General features: G+C 26.3%; 1 protein-coding gene across 2 annotated transcripts; it reads right to left on the minus strand.

Annotated features, from left to right (window-relative positions):
* Nucleotides 1–1,251: 1,251 nt before the first annotated feature.
* Nucleotides 1,252–25,025, minus strand: LOC132920433 (aminopeptidase N-like). 2 transcript variants are annotated; one of them, XM_060982831.1, is made up of 17 exons: nt 24,711–25,025; nt 15,921–16,012; nt 10,114–10,557; nt 9,554–9,775; nt 9,319–9,486; nt 8,948–9,244; nt 8,664–8,847; nt 8,449–8,605; nt 8,302–8,383; nt 6,469–6,652; nt 3,880–4,174; nt 3,616–3,812; nt 3,128–3,327; nt 2,848–3,015; nt 2,306–2,449; nt 2,143–2,224; nt 1,252–2,050 (listed from the first exon to the last, which is right to left on the minus strand). In XM_060982831.1, exons 2-17 carry the CDS (start codon nt 15,935–15,937, stop codon nt 1,871–1,873), a joined length of 3,021 nt encoding a protein of 1,006 aa, XP_060838814.1. In that variant the 5' UTR covers nt 15,938–16,012; nt 24,711–25,025; the 3' UTR covers nt 1,252–1,870. The 2 variants fall into 2 exon arrangements, with proteins under 2 accessions (XP_060838814.1, XP_060838815.1); XM_060982832.1 differs by lacking the exon at nt 15,921–16,012.

Here is a 25,025-nt window from a genome sequence, read left to right on the forward strand (position 1 = left end):
GTATTATTCTTAGCACATTATTGTAATAAAATGACAATTTGTCATTTAAAAATACTTACATGCAAATTTACAAATACACAATATATTTTTGTATTAAAAGCCGTCCTCTCGCAGTACTCTTTGAGAAATGCAAAATGGCTATAAAAAACTAATTTACACAAATAAATAATAAAGTGATTCCCAAAGTGTGTATTATTAAAATTAGTTATTAATAAAAATTATTAGTTAAAAATAATAGTAAACGCCTAGTGTAAATATCAACGAAATTAGGAATATGCAAATGACGTCCTAAGAAAGTTAAGGAGAAGTCATCGAAAACTCTATGGAAATTATCAGGATGAATCTTTCACATAAAACATTGATGTTTGCCAGATCGTACTACAACATAGGTACCCCATCCCCCCAACATTTATGGGAACATTTTACGACCAAAACTAGAATGATCGGATGATCATAGAAAGTCCGTTGTCGGTCTAGCTAATTAACTAATTTTTAAATGTATTTTGTTGATTGTTGATCAAAAAAAAAAAAATATCACATGGTAAAAAAATTGGCAGTTCATCAACTGTTTAACTATTACTACGTTTTTTTTGCGTGGACTTTTAATCCGTTAAGCAATTATTTAATGCTTACATTCATTCAATTAGAAAAAAATGTAAAAAGGATTAAAAAATAAAATATAGAGTCAATTTATAAGACAATAATAAATATGTATAAGATAATATTGTATAGAATATATATCTGAATATATATAACATAAAAGCGAATATCAAAAATTTAAAACCCAACATGACTTATACAAGCATGTTTAAACTTGAAACCACTCAAAATTTTGTGCTCTTATTGATTGTGAAAACCTTTTTTTAAAGTATACATTTTACTATGAATTTTGTCAAATTACTCGTAAGTACTTACATTTTTTTTACAAAACTGAATATATTTTTCAATTGTTGATTTATTAAAAAAAAAGTTTTTGTACCTGGTTTCAGAACTGGCTAATAAGCTTCTTGATAAAATTTACAATCTAAACAAATTTATAGTTTATTCTCTTATAGAACCCAAAGGCAGTGAAATGTGGATGTTAAGTTTTAAATTCGTTGACTCAAATATTATCAATAACACGAAAAAGAATTAATTAACTAGAATCGACCTTATTAAATAACTTCATCAATAATTAGTAATTATTCCAAATTATTAATTATCTTATCATGCTAATGTTAAATGATTCTTAAAAACAAAAACAATTTGAACTTAGTTTGCATGCATATTGTATTTGTTTATCTATAGTTTTAAACATGGGCTATATCCATTATATTAGTGATACACTATATTCTAAGTCTTATAGTTTATTCATAAACAATTGCAAGTTCAGGTTAGGTTAGTAAAAACTTCAATAGAAAATTAATTGTGATATTTAAATATAATTAACAGTGTTTCCACTCAACATTATAAATAGAATAGTTATATGCATGCTAGATGAACATAATTTGTTTAACCCATCAAGTATATGATCAATTAGGATGAACTATACTGTTCAATATTTTAAAATTATTATATACGATATAAAGTAAAATTATATTATTAAATATTTTTAGGTACAACGTAAATATTGTTAACTTAAAATAAATGTATAAAAATACTGTTTAAATTGAACATTCATTGCCATAAAAAAAAAAAATTATGATAATATAAAGATAATATCAAGTCACAATATTTAGCAGTAATTTAAAAAATAAAAACAGTCTTTATAAGACAATCTTTAGCAAAAATGACACAAAAGTGTCAAGAAATAATTTTAGCTTAATCGTTAGTACCTATATTCTACTTATATTATATATACATCCCACATAAAGTAATAATTTATTACTATCTAATCCACTTCGTTGGTAAATTGGGATAAGTATAGCGTGGTGTTTTGTAGCCAATTGCTAATTGTTTTAAAATTTCTTTCCATCCAATTTACATTTGCTTCTGCATTTTCAATTGATTGCAATACGCTCCTTCTAGCTGATCCCAAGTGTTCATATTCGTCTTTATAAAACTGCCATAGCTAAAATAAATTTAACAATTATTATAGATAATTAAATGGTATAAAATTGCTAGTCATTTCGCAATGTATTAATTATTTTTGTTGTTATGTACTTGTATCAAATCGTTTTTAGTATTGAAATGGTATGTGGCCGATTTTATAATCTCGCTCATTGTAGAAAAACCAGCCGCAAAACTAAATACATATGCAACAATATATTATCATTCATTTTTATCATTAAGGCCAAATATTAATAATGATCGTTGCAATATTTACGTTGATTTAAGATTGCGCCAGTTATCGCGCACATAATTCCACGCCACTTCTTGCCCGGCAACTTTATTGGTTAAAGCATAAAATACTTTACTGATATCCTGATTTCTAATGGAAGAATTGTTTTGCAGGGCATAACTGAGAAATCTGTAACAAAATATTATACAAGTTATATTTATTCAATAAATCGAATAACGCCAATATTACTGTTTATTATTATTACAATGCAGTTTGTATTTGATAATATTTACTATATGTAATAATAAAAACAAACAATAATTAATTTAATAAACATACTTAGAATTATTTCTCATAGCCACAACATATACCACGTTAGATAATTTATTATAGACAAACCAGCAATGCAAATTTACAATGTGCAAGTACACAATCAGAAAATAACATTTTTTTAGAACTTGTTTTTTGATTATTTTATACATTTTATATGGGTATAAAATACACTATACTATATTGATATTGATGTGAACGCATACAGCTGTACGCATGTATATGGCATGCATAATATAAATATGTTCATAAATTACCTGGCTAAAATCCATGTTTCCCTACTACAACCCAGAGCGTCTAGCAATAAATCTTTTTCAGAAGCTACTGTAGTCATTTTATACATTTTCCATGCAAAATCCCATTCTTCTTCACTTCCATAACTAATGGCCGTACAATATATTATTGCTTTTAGATTTGGCGAAATTCTACAATATAAAAAATAAATAAATATAAATACATTACATTGTACAACCTATCATAATTTTGTAAATTGTAACTAAAACATAATGTTTAAGTCAAAAACAATAAATTATTTACGGGTTGTTCTTTTCTGGTTGAGGATTTGATTTCCAATTTTGAAACTGAGCCACTGCATTTCGAACGCAATCAGTATGTCCTAATTCACAAGCGCATGATAACAAGTTAAATCTTTTGTAAATAACTAATTGATCATCTCTCGGATTATCTGCAAACCCGGTTATTTTATACATAGGGGATATTAAGTGTAACACATATGCCTGTAAAAAACATCAAATACATATTTAAAATACATGTTATTATTATATTAATATAAGAATGATAAACAAAATAACAATTTATTAATATTACATCCTAATATCATGGTTTTAAATAATGAATAATTATACGTTTATAGGTAGTATGCGTTATTAGTAATTATAGGTACATATAATTTTACAAACTATATTGTATAATTATGTACCTACCGTATAACAATTTTTGTTCCTAATTTTGTAGTAATTTTAATAATTAATTACGTTGTTTTAATTAATAAGAATTTAATTTACTTTTAATTTGTCGTAAATGGATGTTTTGATGAGCATTTGATGTAAATAGGTAAAAGACCTATACGCAGATTTCCACGGCACATACTCAGTCTCGTGGTAAAGATATTTAGTTAAATCGAGAGAGGTTTGGTAACTCAAATATCCAGCTCTTGATAAAGACATCGCGTCATCTATTAATTGTGCTCGATTAATTGTTCCTACAATAATTAAAAATTGACATTATCTTGGTACATGCACAGAAAAAAATCAACACTTTATGTTTACCAATATTAAAATACATTTCTGGATCAGTTAAATATTCGATTAGCATCTTCCAATTTTTTGAATCATAGTTTACTCTATAAAATCCAGTTTCGTTTATATTAAACAACACCCAATCATTGGAAGGTATCCCTATTTCAGTTATCACCATGAATTCTTCGGGCTTAAACCAATAACTTGGTTTTGTAACTGAAAAATCCAATTTTGATGATGTTGTGTACGTAAGTGGTATCCACCAAAGATTATTTGGTTGATCACTTTTATAAACGTTTTTAGTATCATGAAGAAGAAAACGACTCTAAAACATAAATCACGTATGAAATAATAATTTTATAATATAGTTAGTATAGTACATATTTGGTACAAAGAAACTATAAAATGTATTTATATTCAAATATTTTAATATTATTTATGTTTATACAATTATACTTTTATAGTAACAGGGACAGATTGTTATAAGAATACTAGGCACGATTGCTCCTGCCCCGAAAATGGGGGGAAAAATGTTTTAAGTTTAACCGGTTTATTCATAATTTATAACAGAAAATTGATCATTCAAGTAAAAAATAAGTATATTTATATCATACTGTAAAAGTTAATGAAAAATTTAACTAAAGAAGAACCTAAAAATATTACATTGTTCCTAGTAAATGTAGTTGATGGGTGGGTGGATACTGAATGGGTTGTTTAGATTTTTAGAAGACTTAAGCCGCCACTGCATTGCAATAGGAGATATTTAGTTTTTATTTTCTTATTCAGCCTTTAATAAAATGTTATTATAACATTCAAAAATTACATTACAGTCTGATGGGAATAAAATACCTATTCAGTATGTCCATAAAATATAGACATAAACATAATCATAAAGGGATAATATATTATTGTGAAGGTAAAATACGGGCATACGTAAACTGCGTCCAAACAACCTTTTTTTTGTAAGCTACGCTCGAATTTTTATCTATGTCAAAAAGGTGTAATGTAAAATGCGCCCTTCAAAGCTACAATGTACCATTTCTAAGCCCAGAAAGTGTATCCAAGTATTTTGTAAATTATTTAATGAAATCAAGGCCTGGCGACGAAAGAGAGACACGATTTGCGGATTATTTAGTACCTAGATGTATATTGTATATATCATATATATAACTATATAAGTGAAGAAGTTCAATAATTTTTTGTTCACCTGTAGTTTGGGCAAAGTTTACAATCGCCGAAAAATACTTTAACAAAATGACTATAATTTTTTTAAGGTTATTTAATTGTATATTTATTTTAATATTTACTATTAGAACTATAATACTATTATTACGATAAGTTGGACTATTTTACAAAAAATATCTTTTACCTCTTATTATACACATCTGGCTATATATAAATAAAATGCTGTTTTTTTTTTAGTAAGCGTTTAATTTAAAAATGGATGGACCGATTGGGTTAATTGAAAAAAAATGTTTATATTAGTCCAAATAAGGTTTTTACAAAAAAAAAAAATTGGAAAAATTGTCCGGAAAATTGAAAGTGCCTTTTTCGATGGAGTTTTTATATGAACTCATGACTATATGCGTGTATAACGTTATAACGCTATAACGTTTTTCGGGTAATTTATAAAATATAAAATTTCTTTATGGAAAAGTATAATTATAATATTTTATCATATATTATTTTTATTACTTTAATGGCAATACTAATGTACCTTATATTATTGTGTTAATAGGTTTGTGATAGATAAGAATTACTTTATAACTAATCTAAATATTTAGAAAACTGTAATGTGTAAAGAAAATTATAACACTTATACAGTTATACATAATGGTGAATAGTTTCAATGAGTCCCCTTGGAAAATATTTTTTAAATTACAACAAAATAACTAAAATCGTTATTTTTCGTTTAAATATCCAATTTAGTCAAATTTTGAATTTCAAGCACTTCTGAAAACTAATTTACTATCAGAAACTACCTTCAAACTAGAAGATCGAAGTATTTATTATATCAAAAAGATGTACACACATACACAAACACACAGCATTGTAAAACCAATAAATTTATCGTTCCGATCGGAATCTAAAAAATATTCATAATACTATTTTACTTAAATAGTTATATAAATGCTTTAGAATACAGTAAAATGCTAATAAAAGGTAAAATACATTTTAACAGTAGAATTGTACAAATAATGTAGTTTGTCAATAAATCTAAGTACTCTGTGTGTTAATGTTCAACAATATAAATTGGATTCTGAACGAATCTAAAAGAGAAGGATCGTTATAACTAATCACTGAGACACTGAATAATTAGTAATGTAAGACCTATGAGCTATAATACAATTATAAGTACTCTCGAATTTTTTAATAGTATTTGAACAAATATAAATTGGCTTTGAACACAAACATTTTTTTAACATTTAATAATTTGTTTTCATTAAACAAAGTGGGAATAATCATTTGTGAATATTTTTATTTTAAATCCTAAGAAAGTGAAACTAATATTTGTTATTATAGTTTAAAATTATTTATATTAGCTTAATTTTATATTAAAATATATATTTGTATTTTGTACTGTTGAGTGAATAGATGAATTATAAATGAAATAGGCACCTGCGAAACGATTAGTGTATCCATTTCATAATTTCGTGTAACATTTACAACTGGAAATCCTGGTTGTAGTATCCATGTATCCATGACATCCTTTACAGTCAATGTATTGTCCATAACACGATCGGCTTGTGCCTGTTCGGTTAAAGCATCCCACAAATCATTATGATATGCGCTCTTATATGCTCTACCAAATATCAAAATAAATTAATACTATTTGTACATTGTATTAAAATTAAATTTAATACTGAAAAAAATGTTAATGATTAAACTTCAAAGTTCGACAAGTTAAAATAATCAATACGAGTATAGGTAACTATAAAAATAAACTAATATCTTTTTCATCCTGATTATACCTAAATAATATATGTAATTTGTTTTCTTAGAACGGTTTTTATTTCATAGGTCTCAATTGACTCAATTTATAGAACTAATTTTTAAATAATAACTACCTAATTATTTATAAAATTATAAAATTATAGGATTATTTAGATCACCCAGTTTATTTTTCAAGATTAATTTATAGTTATTGATAATATTTGTCATGAAGACTAAAACATAACAAAACGATTACAAATAATAATATGTGGTTATTTGGTGATATGAATACTAATTTAATAATATATTTTAAAAACAAGTTTCTTGTTTATTTATTAAAATATTCTTGTGTTTTATAATTTCATGTTTTCTATTGACAATTACACTATGATTCTAGGACTGTCGATATTTTAAAGATTTATTGTATTGATCATGTTTTTATAAAAAATATCAATATATCTATTACCAGTATTACCTAACATGAAATCGTTTATTATGAAAGCTGATTATTATAGATAATTTTAATTTATAGATTTTTAATTTTTATATTGGCATTGATATTTTTAATAACGCAAGCAATATAGAGTTCAATAAACCAAATAATACTAAAAATCAATACAGGTTTCAATTATTTAAATAATAAAGTTTTCCTACGATTAACATGATTTATTTATTGTTACAGTCACTCAAATGTTGACATATTAATAGTTAATAAAATTATACAGTAAAAATCTAACAACTTCATTGATTATAACCTAAAATTAAGTATATTAAATAAATCATAAAAGTGTATTAAATTTATTGATAGAAATGCACGTTCTTAATATTATAGTTTACTAATTATTTTATCTAAACATAATATGAAAGCTACAGTGGATAATAATAATAATATTAATTTAAGCTACTTATGGCACTAAAAAAGTAAAACCACATATTATTAATTGTATACATTGCCATTTTTTTAATATTGTTTTAACTATAAGTAATAAAAATACCATTTTAAACGAATTAAATATATATTTTAATGTTGGTAGGTTAAATATTTATAATGATATTAATAATAAATTAAATTGGAATGAATTATATAAATTTGGTATACCTATTATAGGCAAATGAATCTATTTTCTTGATTCAATTAATATATGGTATTATTTTTAATACATCAATTAGTTTTGGCGAATTCTCTTCTAACTAAAACTATTATTATGCTTTATGCTTTAATTTTTAAAATCAGCTGATCACAGTAAAATATAGATCAATCGCACTAACTTTAATAATTCAAAAGATATTTGAAAAATGTAATTATGAAAATTAACTATAATAATTATAACTTTTTTTTAAATAATCAATATATTTTTTGTTAAAACAGAATCACAATAAATCCAATTATTTAATCATATAAATGTCGTAGTCAACGTCTACTTTTTATGTATTATAAATTAGTATTTATTTGTTACAATTATTGAGCATAAGAATTATGTATAACTAGTATTCTATTTATATTTTATATTAACTTACTTTGCATTTAAATATTTGGTTAAGCCTTTCCGGAACACTTGCCGTGTAAGAAAGTGATCCATCATTCGAATTACAGAAGCTCCTAAAGAATTATAGAAATGACAATTAATACTAGTTGTAGAAATAAAATTAAAATTGTTTAGTCACCTTTATCGTAGGAAATGCGATCAAACAATTCATTAATTTCCTCCGGCCTCGACACACGCGCTGAAATCGGATGTGTAGATTTCAATGAATCCATTAAAAATACGCTCTGTATACCACTGGAAATAAATTGTTCCTCCATTTTCCACTTAGGCTCTACCTGTAAAAAAAATATACAACAATAAATCAATTTAAATTAATAATGCTATGATACTTACATGGTCTACCCCTACGTATTCAATGTAAGTGGCAAAACCTTCATTTAACCATAAATCTGACCACCAATCTGGTGTTACTAAATTTCCAAACCATTGATGTGCCAATTCATGAGCTATCACCGTCGCTACTCGTTCTTTTTGAGAATTAGGCGAAACGCCTTCATTGTACAACATAGCTATTTCCCTAGGAAATTTTTTTTTCGTTTATACTTTGTTTTTTTTTTTTTGTAATGTTAATAAAACTATCTAGATTAGATCATTGAAATTAATTATATAATACTTACCGAAACGTTACTAATCCCCAGTTCTCCATTGCTCCAGCTGCAAAATCTGGAAGTGCTACTAGATCGGTTTTTTTCAACGGATAAGGAATGGAAAAGAATTCTTCATAAAACTTTAATATGCTTGGGCCGATGTCTCGAGCATAGTGGGTATGTGATAACACATCACTTCTAGCCCATACTCTGAATGTTTCCGAGGATAAATATTCAAAATCAGAAATAATGAATGCCACTAAATAAGTAGACATTGGTACTGTTTGTTCAAATGTGTCCCATTCATAAGACTCTAAAGATTCTGATCTGTAAAAATATAAAATTATGCTAATTTGAGAACTTTGAATATTATTGATATCAAATAGCAATTTTTAATTTACAATGTTGGTAATTTATTGTCCACATATTTAAGCCCGGTGTTGGATATAGAACTCATATGTCCGGGTCTTGCAATTGACACGGTAAATTTAGCTTTTAAAGCAGGTTCGTCAAAACAAGGGAATGCTTTTCTTGCGTCGGTTGGCTGAAATTGTGTAGCAGCTATCCACCTTAAATAAAAATAATAGATTAAATTATTGGTGATTCTTAAAATAAAATATACTTTAAATATCTAACCTAGTTGTATTTCCTACGTTGTAAGAACTTTTATAAAATCCTTCCATGTTGTCTTGAAGTTTTCCTGTGTATTTTATGTGAATGTTGTACTGATGATCAGCTGGCTGTGTATCTTTGAACTTTATAATAAAAAACTGTTTAGAAAGATCTTGTTGTGTTTCTTGAATAGGAACAAAAACACTCTCAGCCATCACGTGTTCATTTAGTACCATTTTTGGATACCTATAGATAATATAACTAATATTGAGTATGCATGACATGAACGGTTAAAAAAATACTAATTATATTGTAATTTCCAAGGAAAATATTTGTGTAATAGTATTTATTAGAATATTACAAAAGGCAATTAAGTGTGGTGTAATCATTTCCTTACCCCTCTCACCCCAATCAATAGGATAAGTTACTCATCATACGTGATACGTCATTATATCCGGTACCCGGCATACCTATTCATCTAACTACCTCTGTATCTGTTTTCTATTTAGTCAGTTGCGTCTCCACTGACTGCTTTCTACAATACTACAACTCTTCTACTGTTTACAAATGTTGTTATCGTTTACCTGGTAACGAGACATTCTGTCATATTCAAGTCAACGGCGTGCAGTGTTACACTGTCCACGGGGGCCGTTGCGTTGACGACAATGTGTACCTGGCCGTCGAACGTCGAGTTTCCAGCCCATAGGAACGGTATTATTCGTAGGTCATACGAATCCGGCACCACTTCCGCCGGTAACCGGACGTTCGTATTGCCGTACTCGTTCTCCAGCCTCTCATAATCAAAACCACGTATCTCGTCTAATATCGTCTCGGTGGACCCAAATCGTGGGTTACCAGATATCTGACTACACGTTTGCGGGTGGAAGAAGAAGAACAGGCACAGTGCACATAATAGCACAATGAATGCGAACGATGACGTCAACAAAGTCCAGGACACCCTGAGGGTCTTCCTCCGAGTCGCGTATGTCGCGTCGCCGTCCATCGGTTCGTCAGCAGCTTCATGGACACTGTGCATAAAAAGTATAATATAATATATTATACATACAAAATAAATACAATATAATATATTATAAATTATAATGTTGTAAAATTATTATAATTATTAATCTGTGGCCACGCCAGTATATTAAGTTTTCATTGTTAAAAGTGATTTTAAAAATAAAATATACTTTGACATTATGAATTTAACATTTAACCTACATTGAAAAAAAAAACGATTAAAAAATGTATTGTGCCATTGTCAGAGATTAGAATGTGTTTGAGGATCTTAGCCCTAACATTAAAATTATTATTATTCTTATTTTGTGTAGGAAAAATTTTCCTTTTTTTAAAATGCAATCAAATCTCCACCATATGGAAATCGTGTATAGGTGCTTTTTTTTAAAAATTAATCACATTCATCAACATTTGAGATCATATGTAGATATATAATATATATGTATTTATATATTATATAGATATAAGATAATTTTTTTAACGTAAGTCATTCACTAAATAAAAATTTTTTTTACATCATTTAATTCACATTGAAAATAATATATTTTAGAATAATGCATATATTTTACCATGTTTTATTATTGTAATATTTTAAGTTATTTTCCTTTTTTTGCTAGGGAAAACATAAGCTGAACATCAAAATCTACAACATTTCTCTGTTGGAGACAATTGTACGATGCGAGTGTGAATATGTGATATAACTTTTTATAAAAAATATAAGACACCTATATATAATTACGAGCAGCGTGTAATAGATATAAGATACAATAAATAAATATATCGTGTGAAGTAAGAAAAACAATACAAATAAAAAATCAGCTAAAAAATAATATAAATAATAAAATAAATAATATATACTACTCCTACAGATAAAAACTTATATATACATAAGAAAAATAAATTAAAGTTAAATGGGAAACACATTGTAATATTGGTCAACAATTAAGAAACAGCATTATAGCAATGCGATGATGCGATTTTCATACATATTTAATTTCAACGTCCCAAAAGCAATATCACTATTGTAGTAATATCCCTCAATGTTCGGCATCTCTAAAATATCGCATATCGCAGTATGACATCTAAAGAACATTATGGTTAGATATATATAATTGCTAAAAAAAATTTTGAATTAAGGAAAATCAAAAATACAATGCACAAATAAAAATAAAATGAAATAATTATGAATAGACTAAGAATTGCCTGCAAAAATAACACTCAGTGGTCTAATGGTTGAAGAAGATCCATCAATATGCGAAGCCAGAAGAGAAGCCAAAACGATCAAACAAATACTGACAGAATATTGTGAGTATATGGAAAAACTCAAAAAATGTAAAAAAAACCTAACACCTTAGATGTGATGTTGATACAAAATATAATAATTTTAATATTCTTAAAAGAAAAAACTAAATTTTATGGCGTAATTTTACTAATAAAATGACCTAATACTAATGACCTATGAAGCTAAGGTTTTATTTTAATCAATAAAAAATATATATTATGCTGGGTAAATTTATTATAGAATAACATTCATTATTAAAAAATTTATATTTTTTTTAGAACCGGTTATAGATTTTTAAATGATGTGTGTTGTTCGAAAAAAAGTCGCCCTGTATTATATATATTGTATTTACTTTAAAATATTTGTTATTTGTTTTGTCTAACAAAGTACGTGCAAGTTGAATCGTTTATGGTGCATCCGTATTGCATGCCAAAAAAATAATTAAATTGAAACATTCAATAATTCTATGTCATCATCTCTAAGGGAGGTCTGTCCAAATTGTATGCTACCTCTGATAGAGATCTTTCCAAATTGCATGCTACATCTTAAAGGGATGCGCCTGAATGCATAATATGTACAATTGCTGTAACCACGCAGTGACGAAAAAAAAATGTCAAAAATGTAGCAGGCAAAGATTTGACAGAAAAACACACTATGGGATGTATTTAAAAATACCCAAAATTACTCAATGAGTGATAATTAATAAATATGAAAATAAAGTTATATTTTTCATAAAATTAATATTGTAAAACAAATATAACCAAAAAATATTAAAAAATAAAATATTAATACAGAAAATAGTAGGGTATAGATATTTATTTTTTTCATTCTACTTTCTTTGTATAATATCACAATATTATCATTATTATCGTTATTATTATACATGATTCGTGCAATTATAAAAAAAATGATTTTTGATAGTTACTTACCTGGCTGTTTATATATTTAATAAGAAGCAAATATTAAAACAATTGTAATTTAGGGAGATTATAAAAATGAGTTATATGCATTACCTACTTATTTTTAGGTACAAATACAAATTATCAATAAGTAATAGGCAAATGGGTGCCAGGTGGTATTCGATAAAAAAATATTACGTACACACGAATAATATTATATTATGAGTACTAAACATTTTATAATATACGTTATGTACGATAAATATATTTATTTAGGTATTTAGTATAATATTAAATTATACATGTGACGTGTACCTATACATAATGACTCCGACGACAGATATTTGTGCTTTAGCCCAGCCATTAATATTATGTCTTCATTCTAATTAAAATCGCCATTCTATTTTCGAACCGTGAAAAACAATAATAGACTAGTATTTTTATATGTCCCAACGTCGTAAAAAGGCGGCTGGTCTAAATTTATCGGTTAGTTTACTTCAACTTTAAGACCAGCAAATGAACGTATTATGCTTAACAAGTGCGGCGAGAATATCAACTTAATATATCGCGAGTTGTGTTGATCGAATAGCGGCGACGGTGCCCTAGTAAAACACGACCGGGTAAGATAATTTGACGCTTCGTGTACCTACGGCGTTTAATCACAGAATATTTGTATAGGACGATATGATATCACAGATTCACAGTCATAAAATAATCGACAATGATGACAACGAGAGCGACAAATTAACGAGAAATTGTATTCTGTGTATAACACTTAATGCTATTCATTATATTATTTGTATTATATTATCGTAGTTGTGCGCGTCTTATATATATTTCAGATCGAATAAACTTGAAAGCGATAATTGATTTAGATTTCAGACTAAAGAAAGTTAGAACCAATAAATTGCACGAGTAGTTTTACAGATACAACACAATATAATATTATCATTATCATATTTACCGCATTGTGAAACGCATAACGCGACACTAAATTGGACGCTAAAAACCGTGTACAAAAAAATCGTATTGACGCGAAAGCCGTTTATAAATGTTGCGTACCGTTGCCCGACTGCGCGTCTTGTCTTTTAAGACATACGACATTATATATATTATATTAAAATGACATTTTGTATTCGCATAGATTAAGACGTTATACTATTATTGTGTCTGATATCCGCACACCTTGACCCACATATATACTACATGGCTTTGGTAGCATCAAATAGGTTTTTTTTTTAGGTACACTTTTTTATTCTTATATTATTATTATTATTATTATTATTACGTAGTATTATTCTTTTTGATAGTAGAATTACTGCGCGTTCGCGATTCTCCCCTTTAGAACATTTGCATATTAATGGTGTTCCTCGGCTACAGCGACGGGGGACAACGACAAACGTTTGCACTATTCTTATTCGTCAAACCCCACGCGGCAGTCATTTATAATATACATATATTTTTTTGTTCGTGAAACGTGCGATGTACCCTTCAAACCGTTGTCCGTACGGACTGTGCTCCAAAACTCGTTTTTGTGCCATGGGGTTACCTATTATTTATACGTTATTCACAGAGAATTGTTTAAAATAAAATCGACATCGCTCCAGGCGATTTGTTAGGTATGAGAAGTGAGGACAACGCACCTACTGGCCAGTGGCTACTATATACACAATATTCTAATTTATAATTATTTCTATTACTATCATTATATACACATATAGTATACCGTTTCAGATGAAATGATTATAATTATTCGTCTAAGGGTTGTGGGCTACATACAGTGTTGTATATTATTATTAATTATAGCATTCAGTATCACGTGCATGTTTTAACGGACCAATGATGATGAATTACAAATTAAAATGATCACTATCACTTTAATTAAAAAAAGTATATTATAATAATATAATATTTTCATTCATATCTTGAGCATTTTATATAATGTAATTACTTATTTCAAGCATAATATGCAGTTTAATTAATTAATATACCACAGTTATCAATCGTGCTTATAGGTTTTATTAAAATAGTTAAAATATTATGACATGTTGCTAATTATAATTTAAAATTCTTACAGTTTATACACAGTACAAAGAATTTTTAGCATTTTTAAATCAAAACAGTATCAAAATTATAGTAGATATCTTGATTTTCAAACGATTTTTATACTTTTTGAGTTATATAACTAGATGAAGGGATAGACGACTAGACATTATTATAATAATGTATCAACGTTGATAAATTAATGCGTAATAATTTTAATGTAGCAAATAGGTACTATGCAAAATAATATTGTTGCCATCAAAATCCATAATATATAACTAAGATTAGAAGGAAACAGTCACGGGTCAAATTATATGTAGAAGATTATTTATTTAAAATTATACATTAAGTCGTCTCTAAGCAATCCTTTGATATTTTCTTGAAAGGGTTGTTATGCTTATAAATAATGTTATTAAATATTAATATATAGCATGAAAAAGTACTATGTTATACATCAAAAAGGTAAAATATTCTTTTTTAGAATATTTTACATATGTTCTAATATATTACTTGAAATGGATAAATAATTTATAGTATTATTATAAAGATTTAGAAATATATTATAATTCTAGTTTCTAAAACTATAAATATAGAACCATATTCAAAAACAACTTGTAAGCACATAAATTATAATTAACCTAATAATCAAAAGAATATGGTCAATGTTAAAAAAATATAATATATTTTAGTAAATATATGTTAGATATCAATGAAAACAATAATAATTATTGTTATTATATCAAACAATTGTAACCAACTGTGTTAAAATCAAAATTTCAAAGAAATAGGTAAATATTAAAAATAAATTATATGATGGCATTAGTGGACCTTTCATCATGTTATGCATGTTTATTGTATAGCTATATATTATATATGTACTTCTATCAAAATTGTACACAATCAAAATGTAAATATTTTTAACCGGTAAAAAACTGTTTTAAATGAGAATAATTGATAGTTTCAAATGTTTCAATATACTGATATGGACATATGGTGTTGTTTAATATGTTAGTATATTAATTGTGACATGCACAAGAGCGATGAGCCAAAAAATAAAATTTTAGATATAATTTATTATGCAAATTTTTTTTTGTATTAGAAGTATGCGATTATGATTTTCATGCATATAGTACAATCAAATAACAATTACTTGAACTTGTATTTCATTTGAACTTAGTTGATTGATTTACGGGACAGCGGTGATCTTGAGTAAATGTCTTACGTGACATTCAGCGAGAACCTCTATATTCGTTGTAAACATAAAGTAAAATCAATGAACCGAACATAAAAAATTTAACAATAAATCAATAATAATAATAAAAAAAAAGAAAAAACTACAATTTCGTTTTACTCAAATTAATAATAACAACAATAAATACAAATGATTTTAATTATAATAATTTTAATAATTATTGTTTATTAGTTTAATAAAAACGATCAAAGCATATTAGTTTTTGAACAGATGCGATGACAAAATGATCAAGCAACATGTCTAGTTCGAATGCACACAAACTCTGTGCGTGCAAAATATTAATAGTACCCCCACTAAAATGATTCAAAACACGTGTACAACGTATAAGGTTTCGTGCATATTAAATATCACGTGTAAAACAATATATATTAAAAATATTATGGTTTTCACAACAATACACTCATTGTTTTCGATTTTTGGTTTAGGAGACAACTACCAGCATGGCAATTCCGCTTGGTGTCAGTGGTTTTTCGGTTTACCACACAGGTTGTTGACGAAGATGGTTCATTGAGATACAGCTTCCGACAGCATAAACAACTATTGTCTACCGGTGAGAATTAAACATTTGGCATACATTACACTGCAATGTACATTGTATACACTACATTATTATTGTGTAAGTAAATTAAATGTTCCTAATACAATACTTAATACGTAGAAATGTTCAATATAAATTAACCAAAAACATAAAATTTAAATAAAAAATATAGTCTTGTTTGATTATTCCCATTATAATTATTTGATTTAAAATGTTGACTCCAATTTATTAACATCGATTAATGATGTAATTAGCTTATTAAATGTTAAGTTTACAAATAATAATAGTCCAATACATTTTCTTAAAATAAAAATAATTTAAAAACGATAGATCATAATTCATAAATATAATGTAGTAGGTATTACAATATTGTAAATATATCTTATTATCTATATCAAGCTGTCATATATAAGTTATACCTACAAAAATTAGTGAAAACGTTGCTTAAAAAGGTGCTTATAATTTTGAAAACAGTTTGAACTAATACATTTTTAAGGTTGAATTCTATGTTTTAAATGACAAAACAAATATATTTTTGGACAGACATCACATGTGTAGCTTATAGCATAAAAATTTTAAATAATAAAATTGTCTTTTTAAATGTATCACAGACGAAAGTAAATAATTGAATTGATAACTGAATATTATAAGTTTAATAATCATAGTTATAATTGGATAGGATTAATTAAAAATAATTTATTTACACTTAAACTGTATCCGTTCATATAATAATAATTATTAAAATATAAAAACAAATAAATAATTATAAATTCAAAAACGTAATTAAAAAAATCTTAACTGTTGATTGAGGAAATTCAAATTGACGATGTAGATTAAGATGTAATAGCATTGTGTAATATTTTCTAAATTGTTACTTAGACCAATTCAAATTCACTTGAAGTAATTTAACTTTGATGACTGTTTTAATTGCGTAAACGTTACGTGTTAAAATGAAACGGTTCATTTAGATTTTATTCATTGATTGTTTTTAATGAAAATAATCGACTGACCTTTCCCTTCCTTTATAAACCCATCACATAATTAAATATTTTTAGTAAATTAAACTAAATACTACTATGCTTTAACATGAAAACTTGTAAAATTAGTAATCGATCCATAATCCATAATCCATATTATTAATTATTTTATTATTTTGATTTAAAATATTCAATTAACATTAATCATAATATTTAAATTTAAAATTGTTTATTAGAATAACAATTATTAGATTGTTATAAATAATTACATTGTCAGTTTTTTTTTGCTACACTGTGTATGTATGCATTCGTATAAAACAAAACTTCTAAATCCCTTATTTAAACTTGTCTTTTATTTTTATTGTTAAAAATATTTATAATACATTGGTTAGGTGATCGATGATAAATATGTAATATATACTATACGTATTATAATATATAATTACCAATTCAGTCAAAATAAAATACCTAATTTCATAAAACGTACATTTTTAAAAGGTCAATAGCGGCGTTAGAACACAATAATACATTATTGACAATTATTTTGATTATTAAACAACATTTAAAAGGGTTAATTAAAGAGCGGAAACCACTTAATGACCTTATACGTTTGGATAATGCTTTAAATTAAGTTGTTACTTACTACTTATAACATGTCAGCTAAAAGACGTCAATAAATTTGACATCACATAATTTTTAACAATCCACTGTTTGCATTTGTACATACTATATACGTTTATAAAAATTGTTTTTTTTTTCTTATAACTATTATTTTTTAAAAACTTAAAGTATAATATATCATGGTAAAATAACTGACCAAAATAAAGTTAATACTATCGATAAATGGACTGAACAAATAAACTAGTATGTAATTGTGATCTTCAAATGCTTAGAAGTTGTTGGTACAGTGGTATTATGTATTTTTACTGACCAGTGTTAAAAAATTATTACGAGCAAATTTTTGTAAAATGATATAACGAATACATGTGTATATTAAAATTTACAACAATTTTGTTGTACACAAATTAATATTAACGACAATAAATAACAATAATTTTAATAAATATAATTTATTATTTAATTTTGATAATAACAATCAAGGCATATAAGTTTTTAAACAGATGGAACATAAAAATGCCAATGAAATGTTTGATATTAAAGTTAAATGAACACTTGTTGCTACACAAATAAGTAGCACAAAATAGTACAATAAAATATTATGTAAAAACTATTTATACGAAAATGCTCAACAACCATGATATTATAACTATATTATTATTCCGACGACGGACAGACAGATTTATTTATGAACGATAAAAATAATTCACACGACCGATCATGTTTGAAATCCATACGATTTATATGTAGTCACTAGACAGAGGTACCTAATATACAATATCATAACGCGTGAGAAAATAAAAGATACCTGCGCGCGTCTGCAGCTAACCGATGAGTAAATAGTTATAGAAACGGAACCGTTGGCTTTCTAATAAATGTGTCGAGCTAGTATATATATCGAGGGCAGTTTTCTATTACGAGACTGCGACAACGTCGCCGGCAGAGTGAAAGGACATAATACGACATTATACGTATATATGGGTACGCGCTTGTAAAGGCACTTCTATATATAGGTGTATGGCGACATGGCGTAAAAGTCCAACAGACAGAGCCGGCGTACATATATTATCGTACGAGCCTACACAATACTATACGTCGTGCAGTGTGGCGGCCTTACAGCAATGTAATGTCATACAGGGACCTTGAAAATTAAGACTAATTGAATCCGCCATTTTGGTATAATTTAAACGGGAAGCCTCGAATTGTATTTAAATGGGACTGACGGAATTATTCAACACCCGTCGGTATATATATATATAACATGTACATAAATATATAATAATAATATATATATATATATATATATATATACTATATTATTATATATTACGGTGCTGTGTAAAGACCGGAATCCGTTGCGCGTTCATTATAACATGATTGATAAGGAAACCCAAACGCCTCGAGAATTTATCAACGAACGTAGTCTGTCCTAAATATGATTAAAGACCGCCGTAGTAGGAACAACTCGCGCGCATATAGTAGATAATAAACGTATAACTTTGTTGTCGTAGTATGTATTTCGGCCAAATTGGATTAAAGTATAATGATTATCTGTAGTAAATGGTTATAGTAGTAGTAGTAGTAGTGTTAAGTGTACTAGGTACTGTATAATAGTATACTTAAGTATACTTTTACGATTTATATTAATGTATTGTACGCAAGAATATAGCCGGGTGAGCTAATCAGAATGCTGAATGCTTTTGGTCCGAATGATAACGTCTCGGGATGACGAATGAAAATAAATTTATTCGTAAAATTTCGAACAAAAAAGTCACTAATAATTTGAAATCGAAAATCATAATTTGATATACTTAGTTATATAACAGTTATGTACAGTATAGTACAGTATGTATAAATAATATTACGGTTTGACATTTTATACATGCGTCTATATAAACAGTTGTTATGATAAATAGGTTATAAATTTATAATGCTATATATTATTACTTATTACTTTATTAGTAATTAATATATTATAATGTACAAAATCTTCTGTAATATCTGTCATCATATTTTCATATTACGCATATAGCATAGATTGTTAATTTTCTAATTAAAAAAATAATTATGTATATATAAATTATAATATAAGGCATGATTTTACCAAGTATGTCCATCTAAAATTATTGGCTATTGCTTTAATAATAAATTTACAATTGTTCATTGTACCTAACTTAATTATTCTATTTTACGAAATCTTTAAGTATACTTAAGGAACATTTATAAAATATATTTTTTTTAATAAAAACTTTCTTTACTGTAAATAATTTTTTTTTTTTTGTTAATTTTGATGTAACTAAACAAAATTCAAACGAGTAGTTTCTGTGTAATCTCGTTTAAAAAAAGAAGTTAATATCGTAAAAAGATAATCATTAAATATTATAAAAGTCTAAGTAAATGAAAATATACTTATTAAGCGAACTTGAAAATTTCAAAATTTGAATTTGAATAAATACATTATTAAAGAATAAATAGAGAATGATCGTACCTGGTGAATCACCCAACTCGTGTTACTATATTATATAAATGTATAATAATGGCATAATGATAATAATATATATAATATAGGTAATATATTATATGATATTATTAAAGTTGTACCAGTTGTACCTATCGGACTATAAGGAGATGCAAATCCTATAGTTAGATATTAAAGTATGTTTCACTTTAATGTGTACTCTACAGTAAGTAAAATAAACTCATCCCCTTCAAGTTTTTACTATCAATAGGGCGATTAAACTACTTATTTCTATATCATTATTGCCATAAAAGATAAAACATCTGCCACATTACAGAGTTTCGTCGTGGTGCGTTACTTGTTTATTTTCATTTGTTCTATTATATGAATGAACAAGTGCATCGGCATGGCATTAATGCATTAATTGTTAATGAATATTCTGATGATTGGTCAAGGTATACTTCAATTTATTATAATAATATTATTGTTGTGATAAAACCTGCATAGCCGGTATGCTAGGGTCATTGGCACATCTTTACAAAATATTAATCACGTACATTTTCTGAACAATATAACTATTGAATATTGTTCACATAGTGGAGATGTGAAGACATACTTTCATTGTATACTTACGGTCTACAGGCTACCAATATGTCATGTTTAAAGGTATGCATAAAATTTAAATTAAACCGGGAAGAATTATTTTTTATGTTTGATATTTATTTGAGTCCAAGGAAAATCTACGAGAGTGAAACGATTTGTCCGGAAAGTAAATACCCGAGTATTAAAGTTGTTGCACTAGATTTGGTAACTAATAATTAGTTCAAAATTATTTAATTTTATATGACTTAAAAATGAATTTATTTGATATCACCATATAAGTTAATTAAATATATATTATAATGAAATATGTTTAGTAAAATGTATTATTTGTCGTGTATAGTTTCCATATCATAAAGATTAAAATACATTTTTAAGTTTTCTCTCAGCGCAACCTAGCTATGCTGTATTTAATTATATTATAAGAAAAAACGTCTATAAGCATATACATTCATTTAAATATGTATTATTATTGGATTATCATCATGTTGTAGATACGTTTATACTTCCGAAGAATTTAGTTTTCTAAATACAAAAAAATCTTTAAATAATTAAGTATATCCACTTACATAATATCTAGTTTAATACTAGATTAAAGCTTAAAATTGTCGATTTTAAAATTCAATATTAACTATATATTGTGGGTTCTTTACTTCTTTAGTTTGTTTATAAAAATGTGTTTGCATGCAATTATTAATTCAAAATACTCTTATTTATTTGATTTTAAGATAATACGATATTTATACTATACCGTATATTCTATATGTACTTAGTTTTCAAATAATTAATTATAACATCATTGTAGATAATTATAGATAATGATAAAATATGTTTTAGACTACTATCCAAACGGTATAAGTTTATAAACGAAATAAAATATTTTTTAGAATAAACATTTTAGATTCGTTGATTACTTGTAGATATGTTATATCCATTTTAACGTTTTATAATTACTTACTTTTTTATGTATTAAAAAAAAAAAAAAAATAAAGTTACACTATCAGCTTATTATTAAGAAAAAATATTCATTGTAACATAATTCATACTTAATTTAATATATTATTAACTACCTAAATAGTATAATATTAAAATTTAATTATAAAAATAGAGTTTTATATCAGGATATTTTTACATTCGAGAAAATTTAAGTATAAGAATGAAAGAATGAATTTATTTCGTAAGTAATTATCCATCTAAAAACCTTAAAATATTTAAAGTTATTGTACAACACTTTAGAGGTTACATTGGTCTTAACCCTTCTCAGGATTTAAACTCATTGTGTATTATTATGCGTGTCAAATAACATGTTTCCTTCCCCTGTGGATTTAGTACCATATAAGTACCTACGTGAAGCTCTATGTATGCTATCGGGTCAAAATATTTGAAATTAATTCTCGCAAATTATATCGGTTATTAAATTTATAGTCACCTATAAAAAGGAAGTATAGGCTACTAATTTTCCGGCATCCGGTTGTGATATATAAAATCAAGAAAAAAAAATTAAAGATGATTTTAAGTCGTGCAAAAAAATAACAAAAATAATAATAACAAAAAAGTAAAGATTAGTATGCCTTAAATCCAATTTATATATTACATAACAAAGTTGTACATAATAATATGTATAAATATATGATATATATTACACCTATAAAATATTATTTAAATTATTGTTATTATCTAGTATCTAGTATCTATGTATAACACTATGTATTTTAATATAGGTAAAATATTTTCATTTGCCGTAATAATGGATACGCCTTACATAATGTACTAAATGAATAATTATTGTACATTTGTACGTACTTATTTAATGTTAATTGTTATATTACATACGTATATATTTATCATCATACTTTATTATACTGTATATAATAATGATGATAAATTAATTTATAATTTAAACTAAAAGTTAACATATTATACTACGGGAAACAATTCTTGTTTATTAAATTAAATGGGTACTTTATTATAGCTGGAATAGGTATTTTAAGCTAAAGACACGAATAACACCAAATAGATTATTGTTATTTATTTGGTATTAAAAAAAAAATGATTTTATCTATAATTTTAACATTTTGTAATTATACGTTTAAGATAGGTAATTTGTCTTTCAATATATTAAAAAAATTATTTTGTTCATTTATATTATAAATTATAAAATAAGAGGGGGCGAAAAACATTAAACATTCTGCATTACATATATTCAAATTTACAAAACTTTTAATCAATTATCATAGAAATATTATGATTAGTTATTATAAGAATGTAATATTTTGTTTTTATGTATCTTTTACTAATTTATTAGATTTAAAATAGTTTTGTTTATAAATACTTATTTTCTTTTATTACTTTTAATAATTTAATTTTAAATAACGAATTCAATTCAATATTTAAATAATTTTTGTAAAGTACAATAAGTAGATAAATATTATCAAACTTTCTAAATAAGTGGCCATCTAAATTTATTTAATAAATTATTTTAATTTGTAAAAAGTTATTATTGTAATTCATTATTTATGTACGGTAATAATCTGATAATCCTTGAGTATATACTCGTAAGATGCGAAAATGAGAACGGATATGGGAATTCAATTTGGCGGAGGCTTTTTACACTAGGGTGCATATCTATGTAATATATTATTATATTTTAGTAAACAAGAATACAACAAAAAATATTACAAAAATATGTAAATAAAATACCAATCACATTTATTGGATAGTATTACAACTTTTATAATACAGTCTAAGTGTATCTTAGTAATAATAAATCCCAAAATCCAGATCATCAAGTAGGTATAATTTCTATAGATCGAACTGATATCTATATTTAAATTCGAATTCGTTAATATTATATAATTATTAATAATGCGGAAATCGTGGTGAAATTCGAGATATAAAAGTTTGGAAGGATGTAGTTATTTTTAATTAAAGTTTTCTGGCATATTATTATAATCAGTAATCAGGATGCTACTGTATTCTTGTTTTCATGCAAATTCTGCATGTAAGATTCATTAATCTATTTTTTATTCAACTCATTTATTGATTACCTATTTATTCATTATTTTGTAGTTTTTGTAAAAAGATTAAAAAATGTCTTATTGAATATTAATAATTGGTGCTGACATGTGATCTTGTCGGAATGTAATTAGTGAGTGAAATGGTGAGTCGCTCAACATTTTTTAAAAAAGCGGCTGTCGTACGATTAATTAATAAAACAGAAAAAATGTTTGCATCTTTCAATTTAATACTTGTCATTTGTGACACAACATAAAGAGTCTGTTGGTAGCGACAAATGACAATTTACAAATAACAAGCCGTAAATTTATAGCGCGCTTTAATATTTCGCTATTCTGCGTGGACTGAAGTGACGAAACGTTAATTCGCTATCCCCGCGGACCACAGATCATAATATTGTTATCATCAAGATGACTGCGGTAGACGACAAATTATAAAATATAGGTACCGTGTAAAATGTATAAGTTGATCGTAAAACTTACCATCGTGATCAGTCGAGATGAATGCACGTGTTGGTTGTTCGGCTGAATATAGTGGATCAGCTTTGGGTCATCGTTGTACGACTTGCAAAAAAGATGAATTGTAGCCCACTCGGAGTAGTCGTATATTCCGTACTATTTAGGTAAACGTGATCAAGAAAAACGAAACTTGCAATCAACTATTAGTGTTTGCTGTACTCGTGATAGCCGCTAAAACGATATTATTATAACCGTGTTTCTTCTAAGCGGCAGTGTCGTCGTCGTCGTCGTGTGGTACGGTCGAGGATACGGCGCACACTGTCGGCGCGACAAAACCGA

The sequence above is a fragment of the Rhopalosiphum padi genome, chromosome 2 (genome assembly GCF_020882245.1).
Source record: "Rhopalosiphum padi isolate XX-2018 chromosome 2, ASM2088224v1, whole genome shotgun sequence".
NCBI lineage: Eukaryota > Metazoa > Arthropoda > Insecta > Hemiptera > Aphididae > Rhopalosiphum > Rhopalosiphum padi.

Coding starts and splice junctions, on each gene's coding strand:
- LOC132920433 (XM_060982831.1), bottom strand. Junction 9,245..9,318: donor GACAATAAATTACCAACATT/GTAAATTAAAAA, acceptor ATATTTTTACAG/ATCAGAATCTTTAGAGTCTT. Junction 3,328..3,615: donor CCATTTACGACAAATTAAAA/GTAAATTAAATT, acceptor TGTTTTTTACAG/GCATATGTGTTACACTTAAT.